The sequence below is a fragment of the Haliotis rubra genome, unplaced genomic scaffold, assembly GCF_003918875.1.
Source record: "Haliotis rubra isolate DU_JTF1 unplaced genomic scaffold, ASM391887v1 Scf657, whole genome shotgun sequence".
Classification (NCBI taxonomy): Eukaryota; Metazoa; Mollusca; class Gastropoda; order Lepetellida; family Haliotidae; genus Haliotis; species Haliotis rubra.
The window spans coordinates 86,632-106,354 of NW_025767365.1; the positions used below are offsets into that span (position 1 = coordinate 86,632).

The following is a 19,723-nucleotide window of genomic DNA, read 5'->3' on the forward strand; positions in this document are numbered from 1 at the left end:
ACTGTGACTACCTGCACACCGTGACTATCTCAAGAATATGACTACCAGGACACTGTGACTAACTGTCTACGTACTCATCTCCTTTCTCTTCTCTTACCCATCTACTTACCAATCTCCTTTCTCTTCTCTTACCCGTCTAGATACCCATCTCCTTTCTCTTCTCTTACCAAACTACTTACCCATCTCCTTTCTCTTCTCTTGCCCATCTACTTACCCATCTTCTTTCTCTTCTCTTACCCATCTACTTACCCATCTCCTTTCTCTTCTTTTACCCATCTACTTACCCATCTCCTTTCTCTTCCCTTACCCATCTACTTACCCATGTCCCTTCTCTTCTATCACCCATCTACTTACCAATCTCCTTTCTCTTCTCTTACCCGTCTACATACCCATCTCCTTTCTCTTCTCTTGCCCATCTACTTACCCATCTTCTTTCTCTTCTCTTGCCCATCTACTTACCCATCTCGTTTCTTTTCTCTTACCCATCTACATACCCATCTCCTTTCTCTTCTCTTGCCCATATACTTACCCATCCCCTTACCCATCTCCTTTATCTTCTCTTCACCGTCAACTTACCCTCCTCCTTTTTCTTCTATTACCCATCTACTTACCCATCTACTTAATCATCTCCTTTCTCTTCTCTTGCCCATCTATTTATCCATCTCCTTTCTCTTCTCTTGCCCATCTACTTACCCATCTTCTTTCTCTTCTCTTGCCCATCTACTTACCCATCTCGTTTCTTTTCTCTTACCCATCTACATATCCATCTCCTTTCTCTTCTCTTGCCTTATACTTACCAATCTACTTACCCATCTCCTTTATCTTCTCTTCACCGTCAACTTACCCTCCTCCTTTCTCTTCTCTTGCCCATCTACTTACTCATCTTCTTTCTCTGCTCTTCACCATCTACTTACATTTCTCCTTACTCTTCTCTTACCTATCCACTTACCCATCTCCTTTCTCTTCTCTTACCCATCTACTTACCCATCTCGTTTCTCTTCTCTTGCCCATCTACTTACCCATCTTCTTTCTCTTCTCTTGCACATCTACTTACCCATCTTCTTTCTCTTCTCTTACCCATCTACTTACCCGTCTCCTTTCTTCTCTCTTTGTCTTCCTCTCTTCCCTGTCTCCTTCTCTGCTCTTGCCCATCTTGTCCGTCTCCTTTCTCTTCTCCGTCTTCTCCTTCCTCCTCCTTCTCTTCTCTTCCTCTTCCTTTCTCCTTCTCATTCTTCTCCTTTCTCTTCTTGCCCGTTACCATCTCCTTTCTCTTCTCTTCCTTCTCCTTTCTCTTCCTTCTCCATTCTTCTTTCCTCTTCTCTTCTTCATCTTCCTTCCTTCTCTTCTCCTTTCTCTTCTCTTCCTCCTTCCTCCTTCCTTCCTTTCATTCTTTCTCTTTCTCTTTTCCATCTCCTTTCTCTTCTCTTCCTTCATCCTCTTTCCTCTTCTCTTCCATTTCGTCCTTCTCCTTCTTCTTCTTCATTCCTCATCTTCTCTTCATTTCTCTTCTCTTCCATCCATCTCCTTTCTCTCTCTTCCTTCTCCTTTCTCTTCCTTTCCTTCTACCATCTTCTTTCTCTTCTCTTCCATCCTTCTCTTCCTCTTCCACCTCCATCTTTCTCTCCTTTCATCCTTCCATCTCCATTTCTTTCTCTTCTCTTCCTCTTCTCTCCTCATCTTCTTTCTCTCTCTTCTCCTCTTCTCTTCTCTATCCATCCCTTTCCTCTTCTCCTCTTCTTTCCCTTCCTCTTTCTCTTCCTCATCCTTCCCCATCCTTTCCTCCTTTCCTCTTCCATCTACTTTCCATCCTTCTCCTTTCTCTTCTCTTCACCATCCATCTTATCCATCTTCTTTCTCTTTCTTTCTCATCTTTCTCTTCTTTCTTCTTCCTCTTCCATTTCACTTTCTCTTCTCTGTCCATCTCCTTTCTCTTCCTCTTCCTTTGTCTTTCTCCATCTTCTTTCCTCTTCTTCTTCCATCCTTCTCCATCTTCTTTCTCTTCTCTTGTCCATCACTTGGTCTCATCTATCTTCTCTTTCCTCTTCTCTTCCCCATCCACCATCTTTCTTCTTTCTCCTTTCATCTTCTCTTCGTCCACCCATCCTTTCTCTTCCTCTTCTTTCTCCTTCTCTTCCTCTTCTCTTCTTTCTCTTCTTGGGTCCATCTCCTTTCTCTTTCTCTTCCAACGTCCTTCGTCATCTTCTTTCTCTTCTCTTCCATGTCCATCCTGGTTTCTCTTCTCTTCTCTCTCCACTCCATCCTTCATCTCCTTTCTCTTCTCTTCCTTCTCCTTTTCTTCTCTTCCTCTCCATCCTCCACCCATCTTCTTTCTCTTCTCTTCCATCCTTTCCCATCTCCTTTCCTCTTCTCTTCCACCCTCTTCTCTTCCATCCACCCTTCTCCTTTCTCTTCTCTTCCATCCATCCATCCCATCTCTTCTTTCCTCTCCTTCCTTCTTTCTCCTTCTCCTTTCTCTTTCTCTTCCATCTTCTTTCTCTTCTCTTCCTTCCATCTCTTCACCTTCTCTTCTCTTCCACCATCCCTTTCCTTCTCTCCTTTCTCTTCTCTTCCATCTTCCTTCTTTCTCCTCTTCTCTTCTCTTCTCTTCCTTTCCTCTCTTACCCTTCTCCTTTCTCTTCTCTTCATCCTCCTCTTCTTCCTTCCTTCGTCTTCCTTCTTTTCTCTTCTCTTCACCGTCTTATCCATCTTCTTTCTCTTCTCTTCCACCTTCTCCTTTCTCTTCTCTTCCACCTACCCATCTCCTTTCTCTTCTCTTTTTCCATCCCTTCCTCCTTCCTTACCTCCTCCTTTCTCTTCTCTTTCACCGTCATCCTTTACCCATCTTCTTTCTCTTCTCTTCCTTCTTCCATCTTACCTTCCTCTCTTTCTCTTCTCTTGTCCTTTCTCTTCTCACCTGTCTTCTCCTTTCTCTTCTCTTCGTCCTTCCTTCTTTCTCTTTCTCTTCTCTCTTCCTTGGTCCTCTTCTCATCTCCTTTCTCTTTCTCTTCCTTGTCCTTCCTTCTTCTCCTTTCTCTTCTCTTCTCCGTCCTTCCTTTCTCTTCTCTTCCACCCATCCTTGGTCCTTTCCTCTTCTCTTCCCGTCCATCCTTCCTTTCTCTTCTCTTCCTCCTATCTTCTCTTCTCATTTCCTCTTCTTCCATCTTACTTCCCTTCTCCTTCCACCTCCTTCCTCCTTCTCCTTCTCTTCTTCATCCTCCTTTCTCCTTTCTCTTCGTTGCTCCTTTCTCTTTCTCTTCCATCTCCTTTCTCTTCTCTTTCTCTTCTCTCACCTTCTCTTTTCTCTCTCCTTCTTCACTTATCCTTCTCCTTACTCTTCTCTTCCTCACCTTATCTTCTCTTCTCTATCTTCTTACCCATCTCCTTTATCTTCTCTTCACCATCTACTTACCCATCTCCTTACCCTACTCCTTTCTCTTCTCTTACCCATCTACTTACCCATCTACTTACCCATCTTCCTTCTCTTCTCTTGCCCATCTACTTACCCTTTAATTACCCAGCTATACTCTTACCTCTTATGGACCTATCTACACGCCATTTTTTCATAAATATCTGACAGTTAAGTTTTAGGAAGGCAGATATCCTGTTGTTGGTATTGATAGCTCATTTCGACCTCAGATGTCTTCATGTTGGCAATATTGTTCGTATCGTTTGCAGGGCAATTTCATTTCTGTTTGTTCTACTGGAGTCACATTTTCATGCGGCTACAGCTTTCGCTACCAGACAGACCACGCTTCCCTTGTGCAGATAAACCTCATGCCCAGTTTGGTTACTCGGCTGCTGCGCGTTCTTTCTTTGATCCTCAGTCGCGAGAGAGCGCGTGCGCGTGCGCGCGTGCCTCCAATCAAGGATCATCTATGATTTTCTATGAGATCTTTGAATTATTCCAACTGCGAGAGTAAATATAACCATATTTATGTCTTGAGTGTGTTTTTCATTAAACTTTGGTGATTCCATGGTGCCACACGTCTGTCCTTGAAATGTAATGGAAAGCCGACTATCCCATGTGTTCAAATTATTTTGGCCCTGGTGTTTTGCGATATGGATATGGTGAAGATGAATGTTCTCATGGCTCAGTAGCATATTTAACTATGTCGACTCGACTAGAAATGTTTAAAACTGATTCAGAATGCGCTGTACATCATGTCTATTTCCCAAACGTTACTTACTTATAAGCATCGGAATCTAAGTACTTCTTCTAAACAGTAGTCTTAATTCAAAATTAACTGGTGGCTGCTACCGGTAGGACAGCGCCTGCTGACCCTGCGACTGGTGGCTGCTACCGGTAGGGCAGCGCCTGCTGACCCTGCGACTGGTGGCTCCTACCGGTAGGACAGCGCCTGCTGACCCTGCGACTGGTGGCTCCTACCGGTAGGGCAGCGTCTGCTGACCCTGCGACTGGTGGCTGCTACCGGTAGGACAGCGCCTGCTGACCCTGCGACTGGTGGCTGCTACCGGTAGGGCAGCGTCTGCTGACCCTGCGACTGGTGGCTGCTACCGGTAGGGCAGCGTCTGCTGACCCTGCGACTGGTAGCTGCTACCGGTAGGGCAGCGTCTGCTGACCCTGCGACTGGTGGCTGCTACCGGTAGGACAGCGCCTGCTGACCCTGCGACTGGTGGCTGCTACCGGTAGGGCAGCGTCTGCTGACCCTGCGACTGGTGGCTGCTACCGGTAGGGCAGCGTCTGCTGACCCTGCGACTGGTGGCTGCTACCGGTAGGACAGCGCCTGCTGACCCTGCGACTGGTGGCTGCTACCGGTAGGACAGCGCCTGCTGACCCTGCGACTGGTGGCTCCTACCGGTAGGGCAGCGTCTGCTGACCCTGCGACTGGTGGCTGCTACCGGTAGGGCAGCGTCTGCTGACCCTTTTCACGAACACCTGGTGTTATCATTGACATTCAGTGATCCATATATTTCACTGCTCGTCTACCCTTTACACCGTGCTTGTCTGTTGATAGTCAAGACTGGGTATTCTGTTGCTAATTATTAATACAACATCACAACTTCAGTTCCATCTTTCTCGTATTGATTGTCACGTGATGCTTTTATGTTTGCACCTGCTGTGTTAACTATTAAACTATATAATGTTGTCTTCTAATGTTGACTCACAAAAGTATGCCTGCGTGAAGCATATGACACACCAGGCGGCAGAAGTGGCTCATCGGTCATATATATATATAGAGAGAGAGAGAGATTCTTTATTTCCTCCAGAAATCAATCCGAAGATTATTGATACATGAATTCAATCAAACATACAACACATTAGTATTTACATAGTTTGGGGTGACTCGTGATCTCAAAAGGCGGAGACATTTTAATACTGACAGTGAGGAGATTAAGCCTTATATGATGTCTCCATTGTCGAGGTATGTACCTACCTCTACAAGAGAAATCTATACATTTGCATGATTTGACAATGACTTCAATAAAACTGATATCGTAATTTATCTATCTGAAGCCGAAATAAGCAATCTGATGTTGCCTTAGCTTTTCGAAACAAAAATTCTATACAAATACTCCATGAGGGAGCAAGGCTAAACTCTGCCTGCGGGCTAGAGGTATGCTGCAATCTTCCCAGAGCACGGACAAGAACTCGTAACATAGTTTTGTATTAATAAATTTAGAAGACGTCAGTTGCAACTGTAGGGTAAAGTAACATCCAAGTGAATCAGTCATCAGTGAAATGGAGCTTGCGCGGGCAAGTTTCAGCAGTATATTATGTCACTTCAAAAAAAACCAAAGAAACACATATGCAGCCTTAAATGTAATTAAGCCGACATTGTTTCCATTCGACGACAAACGAGCACAATGATAAATCGGGGCAATTGTAGGTCAGGGTCACCAATGATCGTGGAACAAGCTGAAACATTAGTTGTACGATGAAAGCAAACATTCCTGGCAGAAAACAAGATGTGTCAATGCCTGTACAACTGAAACTATATTATTATGACCAGCTTTAATTTCTGTACTATTAGTTTCTATACAAATAGCTATAGTAAATATACCCCACCATAATACATATATATATTTAAATTAAATAGAATACGTACGAATATCCGAACACTTTTGAAACCGAAACGAATTTTAAAAATATATTTCACGTTACATGCTGCTGGAAAGTATAAAAATATTACAGATAAACCGACCACGTTTTACTGTCTTAAACCTGCCAAGGGTCGCATTGATAACGAGCATCGGACATAATCCGTGACGAGCATCGGACATAATCCGTGACAAGCATCTCGTATTGTGCTGGTCACACAGAGTTAAGGTAAGTCAAGATGTTATACTTATCTGTATTTACGTCTGTTTGTTTCACGTTGGTCAAATCGCTCCACCTTTAGGCATATATAGAACGTATCATTCTTTGGTGTGTTTCTCAGATATTCCCATGTATAACTGTTCACAACTCCTAGTCTGTTTAAATTTAACTGCGTTATTTTGAATATGTATTATACTATCCTGTGTGACAGTAATGTAGAGTGTGTCGCCTGTGCTGTATCCAACCATTTACGTTGTGTACCGTTATAATATGTATTATACTATCCTGTGTGACAGTAATGTAGAGTGTGTCGCCTGTGCTGTATCCAACTATTTACGTTGTGTACCGTTATAATATGTATTATACTATCCTGTGTGACAGTAATGTAGAGTGTGTCGCCTGTGCTGTATCCAACCATTTACGTTGTGTACCGTTATAATATGTATTATACTCTCCTGTGTGACAGTAATGTAGAGTGTGTCGCCTGTGCTGTATCCAACCATTTACGTTGTGTACCGTTATAATATGTATTATACTCTCCTGTGTGACAGTAATGTAGAGTGTGTCGCCTGTGCTGTATCCAACCATTTACGTTGTGTACCGTTATAATATGTATTATACTCTCCTGTGTGACAGTAATGTAGAGTGTGTCGCCTGTGCTGTATCCAACCATTTACGTTGTGTACCGTTATAATATGTATTATACTATCCTGTGTGACAGTAATGTAGAGTGTGTCGCCTGTGCTGTATCCAACCATTTACGTTGTGTACCGTTATAATATGTATTATACTATCCTGTGTGACAGTAATGTAGAGTGTGTCGCCTGTGCTGTATCCAACCATTTACGTTGTGTACCGTTATAATATGTATTATACTATCCTGTGTGACAGTAATGTAGAGTGTGTCGCCTGTGCTGTATCCAACTATTTACGTTGTGTACCGTTATAACATGTATTATACTATCCTGTGTGACAGTAATGTAGAGTGTGTCGCCTGTGCTGTATCCAACCATTTACGTTGTTTACCGTTATAATATGTATTATACTATCCTGTGTGACAGTAATGTAGAGTGTGTCGCCTGTGCTGTATCCAACCATTTACGTTGTGTACCGTTATAATATGTATTATACTATCCTGTGTGACAGTAATGTAGAGTGTGTCGCCTGTGCTGTATCCAACCATTTACGTTGTGTACCGTTATAACATGTATTATACTATCCTGTGTGACAGTAATGTAGAGTGTGTCGCCTGTGCTGTATCCAACCATTTACGTTGTGTACCGTTATAATATGTATTATACTATCCTGTGTGACAGTAATGTAGAGTGTGTCGCCTGTGCTGTATCCAACCATTTACGTTGTGTACCGTTATAATATGTATTATACTATCCTGTGTGACAGTAATGTAGAGTGTGTCGCCTGTGCTGTATCCAACCATTTACGTTGTTTACCGTTATAATATGTATTATACTATCCTGTGTGACAGTAATGTAGAGTGTGTCGCCTGTGCTGTATCCAACCATTTACGTTGTGTACCGTTATAATATGTATTATACTATCCTGTGTGACAGTAATGTAGAGTGTGTCGCCTGTGCTGTATCCAACCATTTACGTTGTGTACCGTTATGATATGTATTATACTATCCTGTGTGACAGTAATGTAGAGTGTGTCGCCTGTGCATTGTGTACCGTTATAATATGTATTGTGGTTGATGTAATATGTATCTCCGTTAACGAATCTACATCATGTTTATCTAATGTTCTTCACATTTATTTACTTTTATAATTGATTTTAACCATACCCTAATCTTTGATTCAAAAGAAATTTTAGCTGTCTGATTATAGATAAATTTATTTGGTGGTTGTCTAATGTACTCCTGTCTGTGTTGTGTGGGTTGGTTATGCACACTGGTATCTTTGTAAAGCATGCTGATTCCCTAACGCTGTAATAGAGAGACAGAGAGACAGATCGAGAGACAGATCCAGACACAAAAGTACTTGCAGTTCGACTGTAAATTCAAATATACTTACAACTTAAACCAAAACACGACACTGAATATTTTCTCCGACCTCCGAAGAATGTCATATGGTATGTCAGGAAACTATATTCAGCGAGAGAGAGAGAGGGGGGGGGGGGAGATGTTGGAGGTACATTACTGTTGTGTCATTATCATTGTGTCCCTTGTGTCCAAGTTCATAACGCCTCTTGCAGGTTCCCAAATATTTCTTGTATATCAAATACACAACTGTAGATTCCCCAACCATTTCGTGGGTTAATGGTTATAGTTTATGCGCATCTATATCTACTTCTTACAAGTAGAATTTAAAACCCTGCGGGTTCTGAACTTGATCTCTAGGTAATACAAATGCTTAATATAGTTTTCTAAGTCCTCCGTCTTGCTGATTCCCAACTATTCCTCAAGGCACTACAAGCGTATTGGGCTGAATGCAGTATACAGACGCTAGCTAGGTGTATAGTTTAGTCATATATTTGCATACAGATTCCCTTCATTTCAGTACAGATTGTACCTACACTCACAGGAGACAGTGGGGTTGTACGTATATATTATATACGCCGTGGAGTTATATATACATGCATCACTATGTTCATATCGTGTTTCCGCATGTCAGTCGTGAAATGGAAATATGAAACATGTGTGTTTAAAATCTAACCGAAATGCATCACTAAATATGTTTATATATATTCGAAAATCATTCGTTTGCACTGTCTTCTGACTGACAATACTACGACAAAGAGGTCTAAATATTTAGTTTAAAGTGAGAATGGAAACAGTTTTACTACATCCTGTATGTAATGCTGCACTTTCCGAACCGCTGGTGACGCGAGGTTAGGGGCGGGTCGAGTCGACTTCAGCAGCCTGAATACGTCAGGCAATGTGTACTGGGCATCCTGCCTCTGTTGTAGCCATACGGAGCTATCCGTCCCTGCAGTCTACAGGTCTGCCTCCGATACGTGAGATAAGCCATATATGGGGTTAGAATATGTTATGCATTTCGGTTATAATACCTATTTAAGTGGGGAGGTTGTGATTTCACTCAACTTAATGGATATATTGAATAAAGACGTACCTGCATGTACATCGATGTACATCTTTGGTTTGAGCGAGCAACACCAATATGAAATCTTTTTGAGTTAATTCACGTGTTTTCAGCTTATGCTAGATGAAAACCAAAAGTGGTGCAGCTCTAAGGCCCCGAATACCAGGAAACAAGGAGCGTTATCTGGAAACCTCTGGGATTCGAACTTATGACCAGCGACTGAAGAAATTAATAAAAAGACGCAACGCGGAACCTTACACTGTTGTTTGAACCCCATAATCCGGCTTGTTTTGACATACATTAAGAAGTGATACGCATACGACTGTACCTTGTTTTCTACCGAGACAATGTTTGCGTGCCTCATCCTGAAGACCAGGGCGTTTGATTCCCCACTCACCACTCACGCACTCACTCACTCACACACTCGCTCACCACTCACTCACTCACTCACCACTTACTCACTCACTCACTCACTCACCACTTGCTCACTCACTCACTCACTCACTCACTCACTCACTCACTCACCACTCACTCACCACTCACTCACTCACTCACTCACTCACTCACCACCACTCACTCACTCACTCACTCACTCACTCACTCACTCACTCACCACTCACTCACTCACTCACTCACTTGCTCACTCACTCACCATTCACTCCTCACTCACTCACTCACCACTCACCACTCACTCACTCACTCACCGCTCGATCACTCACTCACTCACTCACTCACTCACTCACTCACTCACTCACTCACTCACTCACTCACTCACTCACTCACTCACTTGCTCACTCACTCACCATTCACAACTCCTCACTCACTCACCACTCACCACTAACTCACCGCTCGCTCACTCACTCACTCACTCACTCACTCACTCACTCGCACACTCGCTCACTCGCTCACTCACCACTCACCACTCACCACTCACCACTCACTCACTCACCACTCACCACTCACTCACTCACTCGCCACTCACTCACTGGGGCACACAGGTTGTGAAACTAACCTGGTCTCTCATGTACACGCCACACACGAACCGTGAAACCTCAAAACAATTCACATGACAATAAACCTTAAAAAATATTTTCCGAAATCTTCCAAAACTGTGTACAAGATGAAATATTTTACACAATTAGTTTTCATAACACTCTTCATTCCCTTAAATATGTAACCAAGGAAGCTGTCAGTTTCTGCTTTATAATTATTTTTCGTGTCGTGTCCGTAACTGCAACGTTCAAATATGAACTGGTAACTGTTTTAACTGCAGGGACAAGGTCAATGTACTAAACGTTCACCGCAGAGTACCTGTGTCTGTCATATACACACCCTGAAACAAATATATCCAGTACAGTCACTGCAGTCTATAAAAGTTGCCAAGTCTAGTTTACCGTAGTTTCGGGATGAAGAGAGTCTCCGGGCTTAGTTTTATCACATTTATCATGATAATTCAACAACTGTCTATTTGTAAAGTATTTTCAATTCCAAGATTAAAATTTAGTTTGAGTTGGTTTGAGCGCGGTACAGTTGGGTCGTAATTTAGCGTGCATATTCTTTTGCATTGCAGAAGGTACTCGCAGAGGCTAGATTTGGGTAGTCCTCTCTCGTAATGAAAGAATGGTAATTATCAGTGTCTATCTATTCTTAGATATGATATTTGAAGGGTTAGCACATATCAGCATTGATTCGTGCGATGGTTGTGCTGTTAATCCAGACTGGAACAATTCGATTTAATAAATTAATAATTACTAAAACTTGGATTTGAATTTTTAACGTAAATTTTTATTCGCTTAGAAAATGTCTTTTCTTCAGGTGATCCAATCCTGTTACGAAATAAAATAAACAACGACATGCAAAAATAGGGACAAGTATTAGTAAGTTAGCATTACTAATGTTTTCTGAGCCATATATCATTAAAATATATTTAAGCAGGCAAAAACACTATATGCACTCTACTGTACCGTAATTAAATTATGCCAGGTTTGATATGGGTTGGTAATATTATTATTCTGATAGCGAGATGTTTGATTGCTATATATCGGACAATTGCTGGTCGATATGGCTTGGTAATTGTTCTGATACCGAGATGTTTGGGATACCAAGATGTTTGAATGCTATATATCGGACAACTGCTGGCCGATATGGCTTGGTAATTGTTCTGATACCGAGATGTTTGGGATACCGAGATGCTTGGGTGCCATATATCGGAGAACTGCTGGCCGATATGGCTTAGTAATTGTTCTGATACCGAGATGTTTGAATGCTGAATGAATGAAAACTGAAATCTGTTCACAAGTAACATATGTTTGTGTGTATTGTTTTCTTTTGATAGAAATTCCCTAATCAACTACACAGGTTCGGGAAATAACGCAGCTTAAATAACGAGGATATTTTATGGGTTCCGGACACCTATTCCTTCAGTAGGTGCTGGAGCAGTCGAAGCTCGTGACCTCTTCACTGAGACCTTGCCCTCGAGAGGTATTACTCCGGCGTTAAACAAACCATGTTAAAGAAACTATTTTTTACTGAAGTAACGAATAAGGTTAAATATTAGAGGAATGAAGGGTAGATTGTAGTTTAAACAATCAAATACATAAAGATTCAGGCGTTGGTAATCTCCCTTTGTTCTAACATCATTCTACCATAACATTTTATTCTCAATTCTCAAATTTTATAAACCTGCATATTTAAAAAGGACCAGTGTTTGCACCCTGTTTAAGTACATGAGTTAAGCCATAAGTAAAATATTTTGCCACATTACATCTTGCAGTTATAATGACTGTCCGGGAAATGTTATGAATGTGGATCACAAATATTTAACGTTCATATTGCACATGATAAAATGGTTAAACTACGCTAACATTTATACTAGCGCTATATATATATATAGATATATATATAAATATATAAATATATATTTGTATATTTTACATATCCAAAGGGACGCTACTGCTACGATCAAGGATTGGGTTGCACGAGCTCGCTAGTACAGTAGTCAAATTATATTTCAACGCGTTTCCTGTGAATCGTCCTATCGTATTTTTGAATCCACCGAATCATTAGCTCACTCGGATGTGCACATTAAGTAGGACAAGTGAGAGGAAAGCAGTGTTCAGAATATACATTTGGCCTACATTTAAAAGCGTCATCCCAGCGACGCTTGCTAGATTTCGCTCGCAGGCGGAAACGCTAATTGCACACGAGTGGCCTTTTGATCCGGTTGTCACGTGACCATGTCACGTGATGCGTGGGAGGCAAGAAGTGAAAGCGATCCATGTTTTCTCTTCGCACGTGGAGGTGCTCCTCCACGCATGATTGATCTCCGGTGAAAAACGAACCTGCGAATATGATACCATACACATGATTACACATTAACTGAAAAGAACAGAATCATCTAGATCCGAATAGAGAGGTGGATGACAATATTAGTTATATAATAACGTGCAGATATTTTGTATTTTTATTTCTCGTTTTCTGTCATTCTCGTTTTTATAAATGAAAGGTTAAGACAGTCAAATGTTAACATCAGCCGGCAAAATTATGAACATCGTAATGCAGCAGGTATTGAAATGAAGACGGCCGCAGCCAGTGGCAATTCCTACAGTGTGATCTCAGATATTGTTAAGAAGTACAGGCGCCAGTGTAGTTCAGATATGTACTGACATAGCTGGAAGTATTCTACAACAGCATACTCACAATCAATTCATGTCGCGCCCTGCTACTTCAACTACTACGTGAACCTCTGCTGCCATTGTGATCCAGGTGGGAACATTTGGTTTGAACTATCATCATTTTCAGGACAAGATTTCAGATCTGTTACCAGTGTTTACTATCCCATTCAACGGGACAAGTTCAGCAGTCGCCCAGTTTTCAGATTTGCTGTTGATTTTATCATCCGCCTTATCTTCCCCCATCTATGCGTTTCTCTCTTCAGTCTATCCATGCTTGGAGCCAGGGTGCGGGAACATTAAATTATGGAGATTGCATCTCCGAGACTACTGGCTGAATGCTTTAACTATCAGACGAAATGATGAGTGCAATTACACCACGACCTGGTGCCGTAATGGCCTTTTGGTCGTTTGCAGAAGGATACACTTTTGCATTTAAAAATCGTTTTGTCATACTGAGCGGTATAGTAACACACGGTTGTAGAACTGAATCTTTCAGGAAGGTCACAGTGCTGTATTTCAATCCTGCATATCACAAGATAACCAGGTGGAGCAGTATCACAGGATGGTAGCGCCGAATCCTTGAATACAGGTCACAAGAAAAGTAGGGGAAACAGCATCACAGGATGGTAGCGCCGAATCCTTGAATACAGGTCACAAGAAAAGTAGGGGAAACAGCATCACAGGGTGGTAGCGCTGAATCCTTGAATACAGGTCACAAGAAAAGTAGGGGAAACAGCATCACAGGGTGGTAGCGCCGAATCCTTGAATACAGGTCACAAGAAAAGTAGGGGAAACAGCATCACAGGGTGGTAGCGCCGAATCCTTGAATACAGGTCACAAGAAAAGTAGGGGAAACAGCATCACAGGGTGGTAGCGCCGAATCCTTGAATACAGGTCACAAGAAAAGTAGGGGAAACAGCATCACAGGGTGGTAGCGACGAATCCTTGAATACAGGTCACAAGAAAAGGAGGGGAAACAGCATCACAGGGTGGTAGCGCTGAATCCTTGAATACAGGTCACAAGAAAAGTAGGGGAAACAGCATCACAGGCCGGTAGCGCTGAATCCTTGAATACTGGTCACAAGAAAAGTAGGGGAAACAGCATCACAGGGTGGTAGTGCTGAATCCTTGAATACAGGTCACAAGAAAAGTAGGGAAACAGCATCACAGGGTGGTAGCTGCCGAATCCTTGAATACAGGTCACAAGAAAAGTAGGAAACAGCATCACAGGGTGGTAGCGCCGAGTCCTTGAATACAGGTCACAAGAAAAGTAGGGGAAACAGCATCACAGGGTGGTAGTGCTGAATCCTTGAATACAGGTCACAAGAAAAGTAGGGGAAACAGCATCACAGGCCGGTAGCGCCGAATCCTTGAATACTGGTCACAAGAAAAGTAGGGGAAACAGCATCACAGGGTGGTAGTGCTGAATCCTTGAATACAGGTCACAAGAAAAGTAGGGGAAACAGCATCACAGGGTGGTAGCGCTGAATCCTTGAATACAGGTCACAAGAAACAGCATCAAAGATCCCTTGAATACAGGTCACAAGAAAAGTAGGGGAAACAGCATCACAGGGTGGTAGCGCTGAATCCTTGAATACAGGTCACAAGAAAAGTAGGGGAAACAGCATCACAGGGTGGTAGCGCTGAATCCTTGAATACAGGTCACAAGAAAAGTAGGGGAAACAGCATCACAGGGTGGTAGCGCTGAATCCTTGAATACAGGTCACAAGAAAAGTAGGGGAAACAGCATCACAGGGTGGTAGCGCTGAATCCTTGAATACAGGTCACAAGAAAAGTAGGGGAAACAGCATCACAGGGTGGTAGCGCTGAATCCTTGAATACAGGTCACAAGAAAAGTAGGGGAAACAGCATCACAGGGTGGTAGCGCCGAATCCTTGAATACAGGTCACAAGAAAAGTAGGGGAAACAGCATCACAGGGTGGTAGCGCTGAATCCTTGAATACAGGTCACAAGAAAAGTAGGGGAAACAGCATCACAGGGTGGTAGCGCCGAATCCTTGAATACAGGTCACAAGAAAAGTAGGGGAAACAGCATCACAGGGTGGTAGCGCTGAATCCTTGAATACAGGTCACAAGAAAAGTAGGGGAAACAGCATCACAGGGTGGTAGCGCTGAATCCTTGAATACAGGTCACAAGAAAAGTAGGGGAAACAGCATCACAGGGTGGTAGCGCTGAATCCTTGAATACAGGTCACAAGAAAAGTAGGGGAAACAGCATCACAGGGTGGTAGCGCTGAATCCTTGAATACAGGTCACAAGAAAAGTAGGGGAAACAGCATCACAGGGTGGTAGCGCTGAATCCTTGAATACAGGTCACAAGAAAAGTAGGGGAAACAGCATCACAGGGTGGTAGCGCTGAATCCTTGAATACAGGTCACAAGAAAAAGAAGGGGAAACAGCATCACAGGGTGGTAGCGCCGAATCCTTGAATACAGGTCACAAGAAAAAGTAGGGGAAACAGCATCACAGGGTGGTAGCGCCGAATCCTTGAATACAGGTCACAAGAAAAGTAGGGGAAACAGCATCACAGGGTGGTAGCGCTGAATCCTTGAATACAGGTCACAAGAAAAGTAGGGGAAACAGCATCACAGGGTGGTAGCTGCTGAATCCTTGAATACAGGTCACAAGAAAAGTAGAAAAGGGAAACAGCATCACAGGGTGGTAGCGCTGAATCCTTGAATACAGGTCACAAGAAAAGTAGGGGAAACAGCATCACAGGGTGGTAGTGCTGAATCCTTGAATACAGGTCACAAGAAAAGTAGGGGAAACAGCATCACAGGGTGGTAGTGCTGAATCCTTGAATACAGGTCACAAGAAAAGTAGGGGAAACAGCATCACAGGGTGGTAGCGCTGAATCCTTGAATACAGGTCACAAGAAAAGTAGGAAACAGCATCACAGGGTGGTAGCGCTGAATCCTTGAATACAGGTCACACAAGAAAGTAGGGGAAACAGCATCACAGGGTGGTAGCGCTGAATCCTTGAATACAGGTCACAAGAAAAGAAGGGGAAACAGCATCACAGGGTGGTAGCGCTGAATCCTTGAATACAGGTCACAAGAAAAAGGGGAAACAGCATCACAGGGTGGTAGCGCCGAATCCTTGAATACAGGTCACAAGAAAGTAGGGGAAACAGCATCACAGGGTGGTAGCGCTGAATCCTTGAATACAGGTCACAAGAAAAATAGGGGAAACAGCATCACAGGGTGGTAGCGCTGAATCCTTGAATACAGGTCACAAGAAAAGTAGGGAAACAGCATCACAGGGTGGCGCTGAAGCGCTGAATCCTTGAATACAGGTCACAAGAAAAGTCACAAGAAAGGGAAACAGCATCACAGGGTGGTAGCGCCGAATCCTTGAATACAGGTCACAAGAAAAGTAGGGGAAACAGCATCACAGGGGGTGGTAGCGCCGAATCCTTGAATACAGGTCACAAGAAAAGTAGGGGAAACAGCATCACAGGGTGGTAGCGCTGAATCCTTGAATACAGGTCACAAGAAAAGTAGGGGAAACAGCATCACAGGGTGGTAGTGCTGAATCCTTGAATACAGGTCACAAGAAAAGTAGGGGAAACAGCATCACAGGCCGGTAGCGCTGAATCCTTGAATACTGGTCACAAGAAAAGTAGGGGAAACAGCATCACAGGGTGGTAGCGCTGAATCCTTGAATACAGGTCACAAGAAAAGTAGGGGAAACAGCATCACAGGGTGGTAGCGCCGAATCCTTGAATACAGGTCACACAAGAAAAGTAGGGGAAACAGCATCACAGGGTGGTAGCGCCGAATCCTTGAATACAGGTCACAAGAAAAGTAGGGAAACAGCATCACAGGGTGGTAGCGCTGAATCCTTGAATACAGGTCACAAGAAAAGTAGGGGAAACAGCATCACAGGGTGGTAGCGCTGAATCCTTGAATGCAGGTCTCACAAGAAAAGTAGGGGAAACAGCATCACAGGGTGGTAGCGCTGAATCCTTGAATACAGGTCACAAGAAAAGTAGGGGAAACAGCATCACAGGGTGGTAGCGCTGAATCCTTGAATACAGGTCACAAGAAAAATAGGGGAAACAGCATCACAGGGTGGTAGCGCTGAATCCTTGAATACAGGTCACAAGAAAAGAAGGGGAAACAGCATCACAGGGTGGTAGCGCCGAATCCTTGAATACAGGTCACAAGAAAAGTAGGGGAAACAGCATCACAGGGTGGTAGCGCTGAATCCTTGAATACAGGTCACAAGAAAAGTAGGGGAAACACTGTCTCAGGGTGGTAGCGCTGAATCTTTCAATAAATGTCAAGAGAAAGGTAGAGGAAACAGTGTATCGGGGTGGTAGTGCTGAATCCTTCAATAAATGTCAATAAATGAATCCTTCAATAAATGTCAAGAGAAAGGTAAGGGGAAACAGTGTATCGGGGTGGTAGTGCTGAATCCTTCAATAAATGTCAAGAGAAAGGTAAGGGGAAACAGTGTATCGGGGTGGTAGTGCTGAATCCTTCAATAAATGTCAAGAGAAAGGTAAGGGGAAACAGTGTATCGGGGTGGTAGTGCTGAATCCTTCAATAAATGTCACGAGAAAGGTGATGAATCCTTCACTACATGTCACGACAAAGCCATTCAAGGAGGTGTATTATTAGAGGGTGGGTTGTTATATTTGATCTTAGGATAATACACTCTCCCAAAAAAGAAAATAGCAATTTCATGTAGCAATGAATTAAAACGTGATTCATTTTACAAAAGGTTTTGCTCTGTTTATGAGTCCTATGATGTTTATGTTTTGAAACATCACAACAAAACGCACCATACGTAAAATACCCATATTTAACGGCATGATTTTCAATTTCGGCGTGTAGTGTCACAGAATACACAATTCACATGCAATGCACGTGAAAGTTGGGGATCAGATAGTCTCAATGGTGGGTATAAAAGGTTGATCGCTGTCTGTCGATTATTCACTGTATTTGGAATATTGTTGACGAACGCAAAATGCCACGTCTAAGTGAAGCCAACCGTCATATCGCCATTGGTTTGCTTGAAGCTGGCCAGTCTCAACGTGCAGTTGCCCGACGCATGAATGTTCACCAAAGCACCATTTCACGGCTCTGGGAGAGATATCGCCGGCAGAATGCGGTAGCAGATGACCCTTGTAGTGGGCGACCTTGAGCGACCACTGCGGCGCAGGATCGCTACATCCGGGTACATCACCTGCGTCATCGAACAGCTACGGCGACCAGTACCGCTCGACAAATACCCGGATTGAGGAGGCTTTCTGCACAGACCGTCAGGAACAGGTTGAGAGAGGCTGGTTTACGTGCCAGAAGGCCTTATTTTGGCCCTGTGCTTCGACAACAACATCGTCGACATCGAGTTCAATGGTGCACCAACGTTCAGGCCTGGAACCTACCGAATTGGCGTAGAATCTGGTTCAGTGATGAATCACGATTTCTATTGGAACGACGCGATGGAAGAATGCGGGTGTACAGACGTCGACGTGAACGTTTCGCCGAGGCTTGCGTTCCCCAGGTAGACATATTCGGCCGGGGAAGTGTTATGATGTGGGGTAGGATCACCTGCCGTAGGAGAAGTGATTTGGTGATGATCCAGGGCAACCTGACAGCTCAACGGTACTGTGACGAAATCGTACGCCCACACCTCCTTCAAATCATTGATCGCCAAAGGGAGTTGTTTCAACAGGACAATGCCAGGCCCCACACAGCACGTCACACTAGAGACTTCCTCCAGAACCACAACATCAATGTGCTCCCCTGGCCCTCAAGATCACCGGACTTAAACCCGATCGAACATCTGGGGGATGCCCTGGACAGACGGGTGCGACGCCGTAACCCTCAGCCCCAGACACTTCAGCAACTCGCACAGGCACTACAGGCAGAGTGGGCTGCGATTGGGCAACACGAGATTCTGAGACTTATTCGTTCGATGCCGAGGCGATGCCGTGCAGTTCTGGATGTCCACGGTGGTCACACGAGGTATTGACTTCAGCGCCACCACACGTCTCCATGTGACACTCAAACTGACTTTCCTCGAGTTGGTGCCAAAGACGGATAAGTCTGCATTCCCAGTGTGCAATTTCGCTATATTTCATTGACTCATAAAGCCTACAAGATGTTTCAAAATAAACATAAACATACAGTTGAAATTCCTATATGCGTTTCTTTTTTGGGAAAGTATAGTAATCAGCACAAACTAAGAGAAATACGTTTGACATATATATACTTTATTTATATGGATATGACCATAGGCAATAATTTCTTGACTTTGAAATGAATGTTCAAGCATTCTGCGTTTCTCAAACATAATTCTTCCTTGATTCTGAAACTTTTTAACCAGTATTTCCAACGTTCCAATATAATATTCGGAAAGCATGTTTCTGACAGACTCAGTTCATGAGCATATCAGCACTGGGTGTGGCTCATTGTTGTAGGAATATGATGATATTAACATATTTATACAGGCCACCTGCCCTCTCAGATTTGATCAATTTATTTCGGTATATATTCTACAACTGGTGAATAGCGGTAATGAGAGTAACATGAGCACATACACCTGCCTCAACAGGGAGAGCGGACCGGCTTTGTCTCAGTAATAGGCCCTTGCCCCAGCTATGAGCTGCCGCAAATATATGATTACTATATCACCTGACATCACACGTGTCTATCTTGTATTTATAGGGTATATTTTAA

At 43.3% G+C, this 19,723-nt stretch overlaps 2 protein-coding genes across 2 annotated transcripts in view; both read right to left on the minus strand.

The window, feature by feature from the left end:
* Positions 1-1,081: 1,081 nt before the first annotated feature.
* Positions 1,082-2,266, minus strand: LOC124257301 (vicilin-like seed storage protein At2g18540). Its single transcript, XM_046691335.1, has 3 exons — positions 2,016-2,266; positions 1,567-1,825; positions 1,082-1,381 (listed from the first exon to the last, which is right to left on the minus strand). The coding sequence occupies exons 1-3, from the start codon at positions 2,264-2,266 to the stop codon at positions 1,082-1,084; spliced, it is 810 nt and encodes a 269-aa protein (XP_046547291.1).
* The window catches only part of LOC124257302 (vicilin-like seed storage protein At2g18540), a 38,131-nt gene continuing 20,670 nt past the window's right edge, over positions 2,263-19,723 (minus strand). Inside the window, 3 exon segments of the mRNA XM_046691337.1 lie at positions 2,263-2,720; positions 2,756-3,138; positions 3,220-3,352. Of these exon segments, the coding sequence (XP_046547293.1) occupies positions 2,263-2,720; positions 2,756-3,138; positions 3,220-3,352 (974 nt within the window).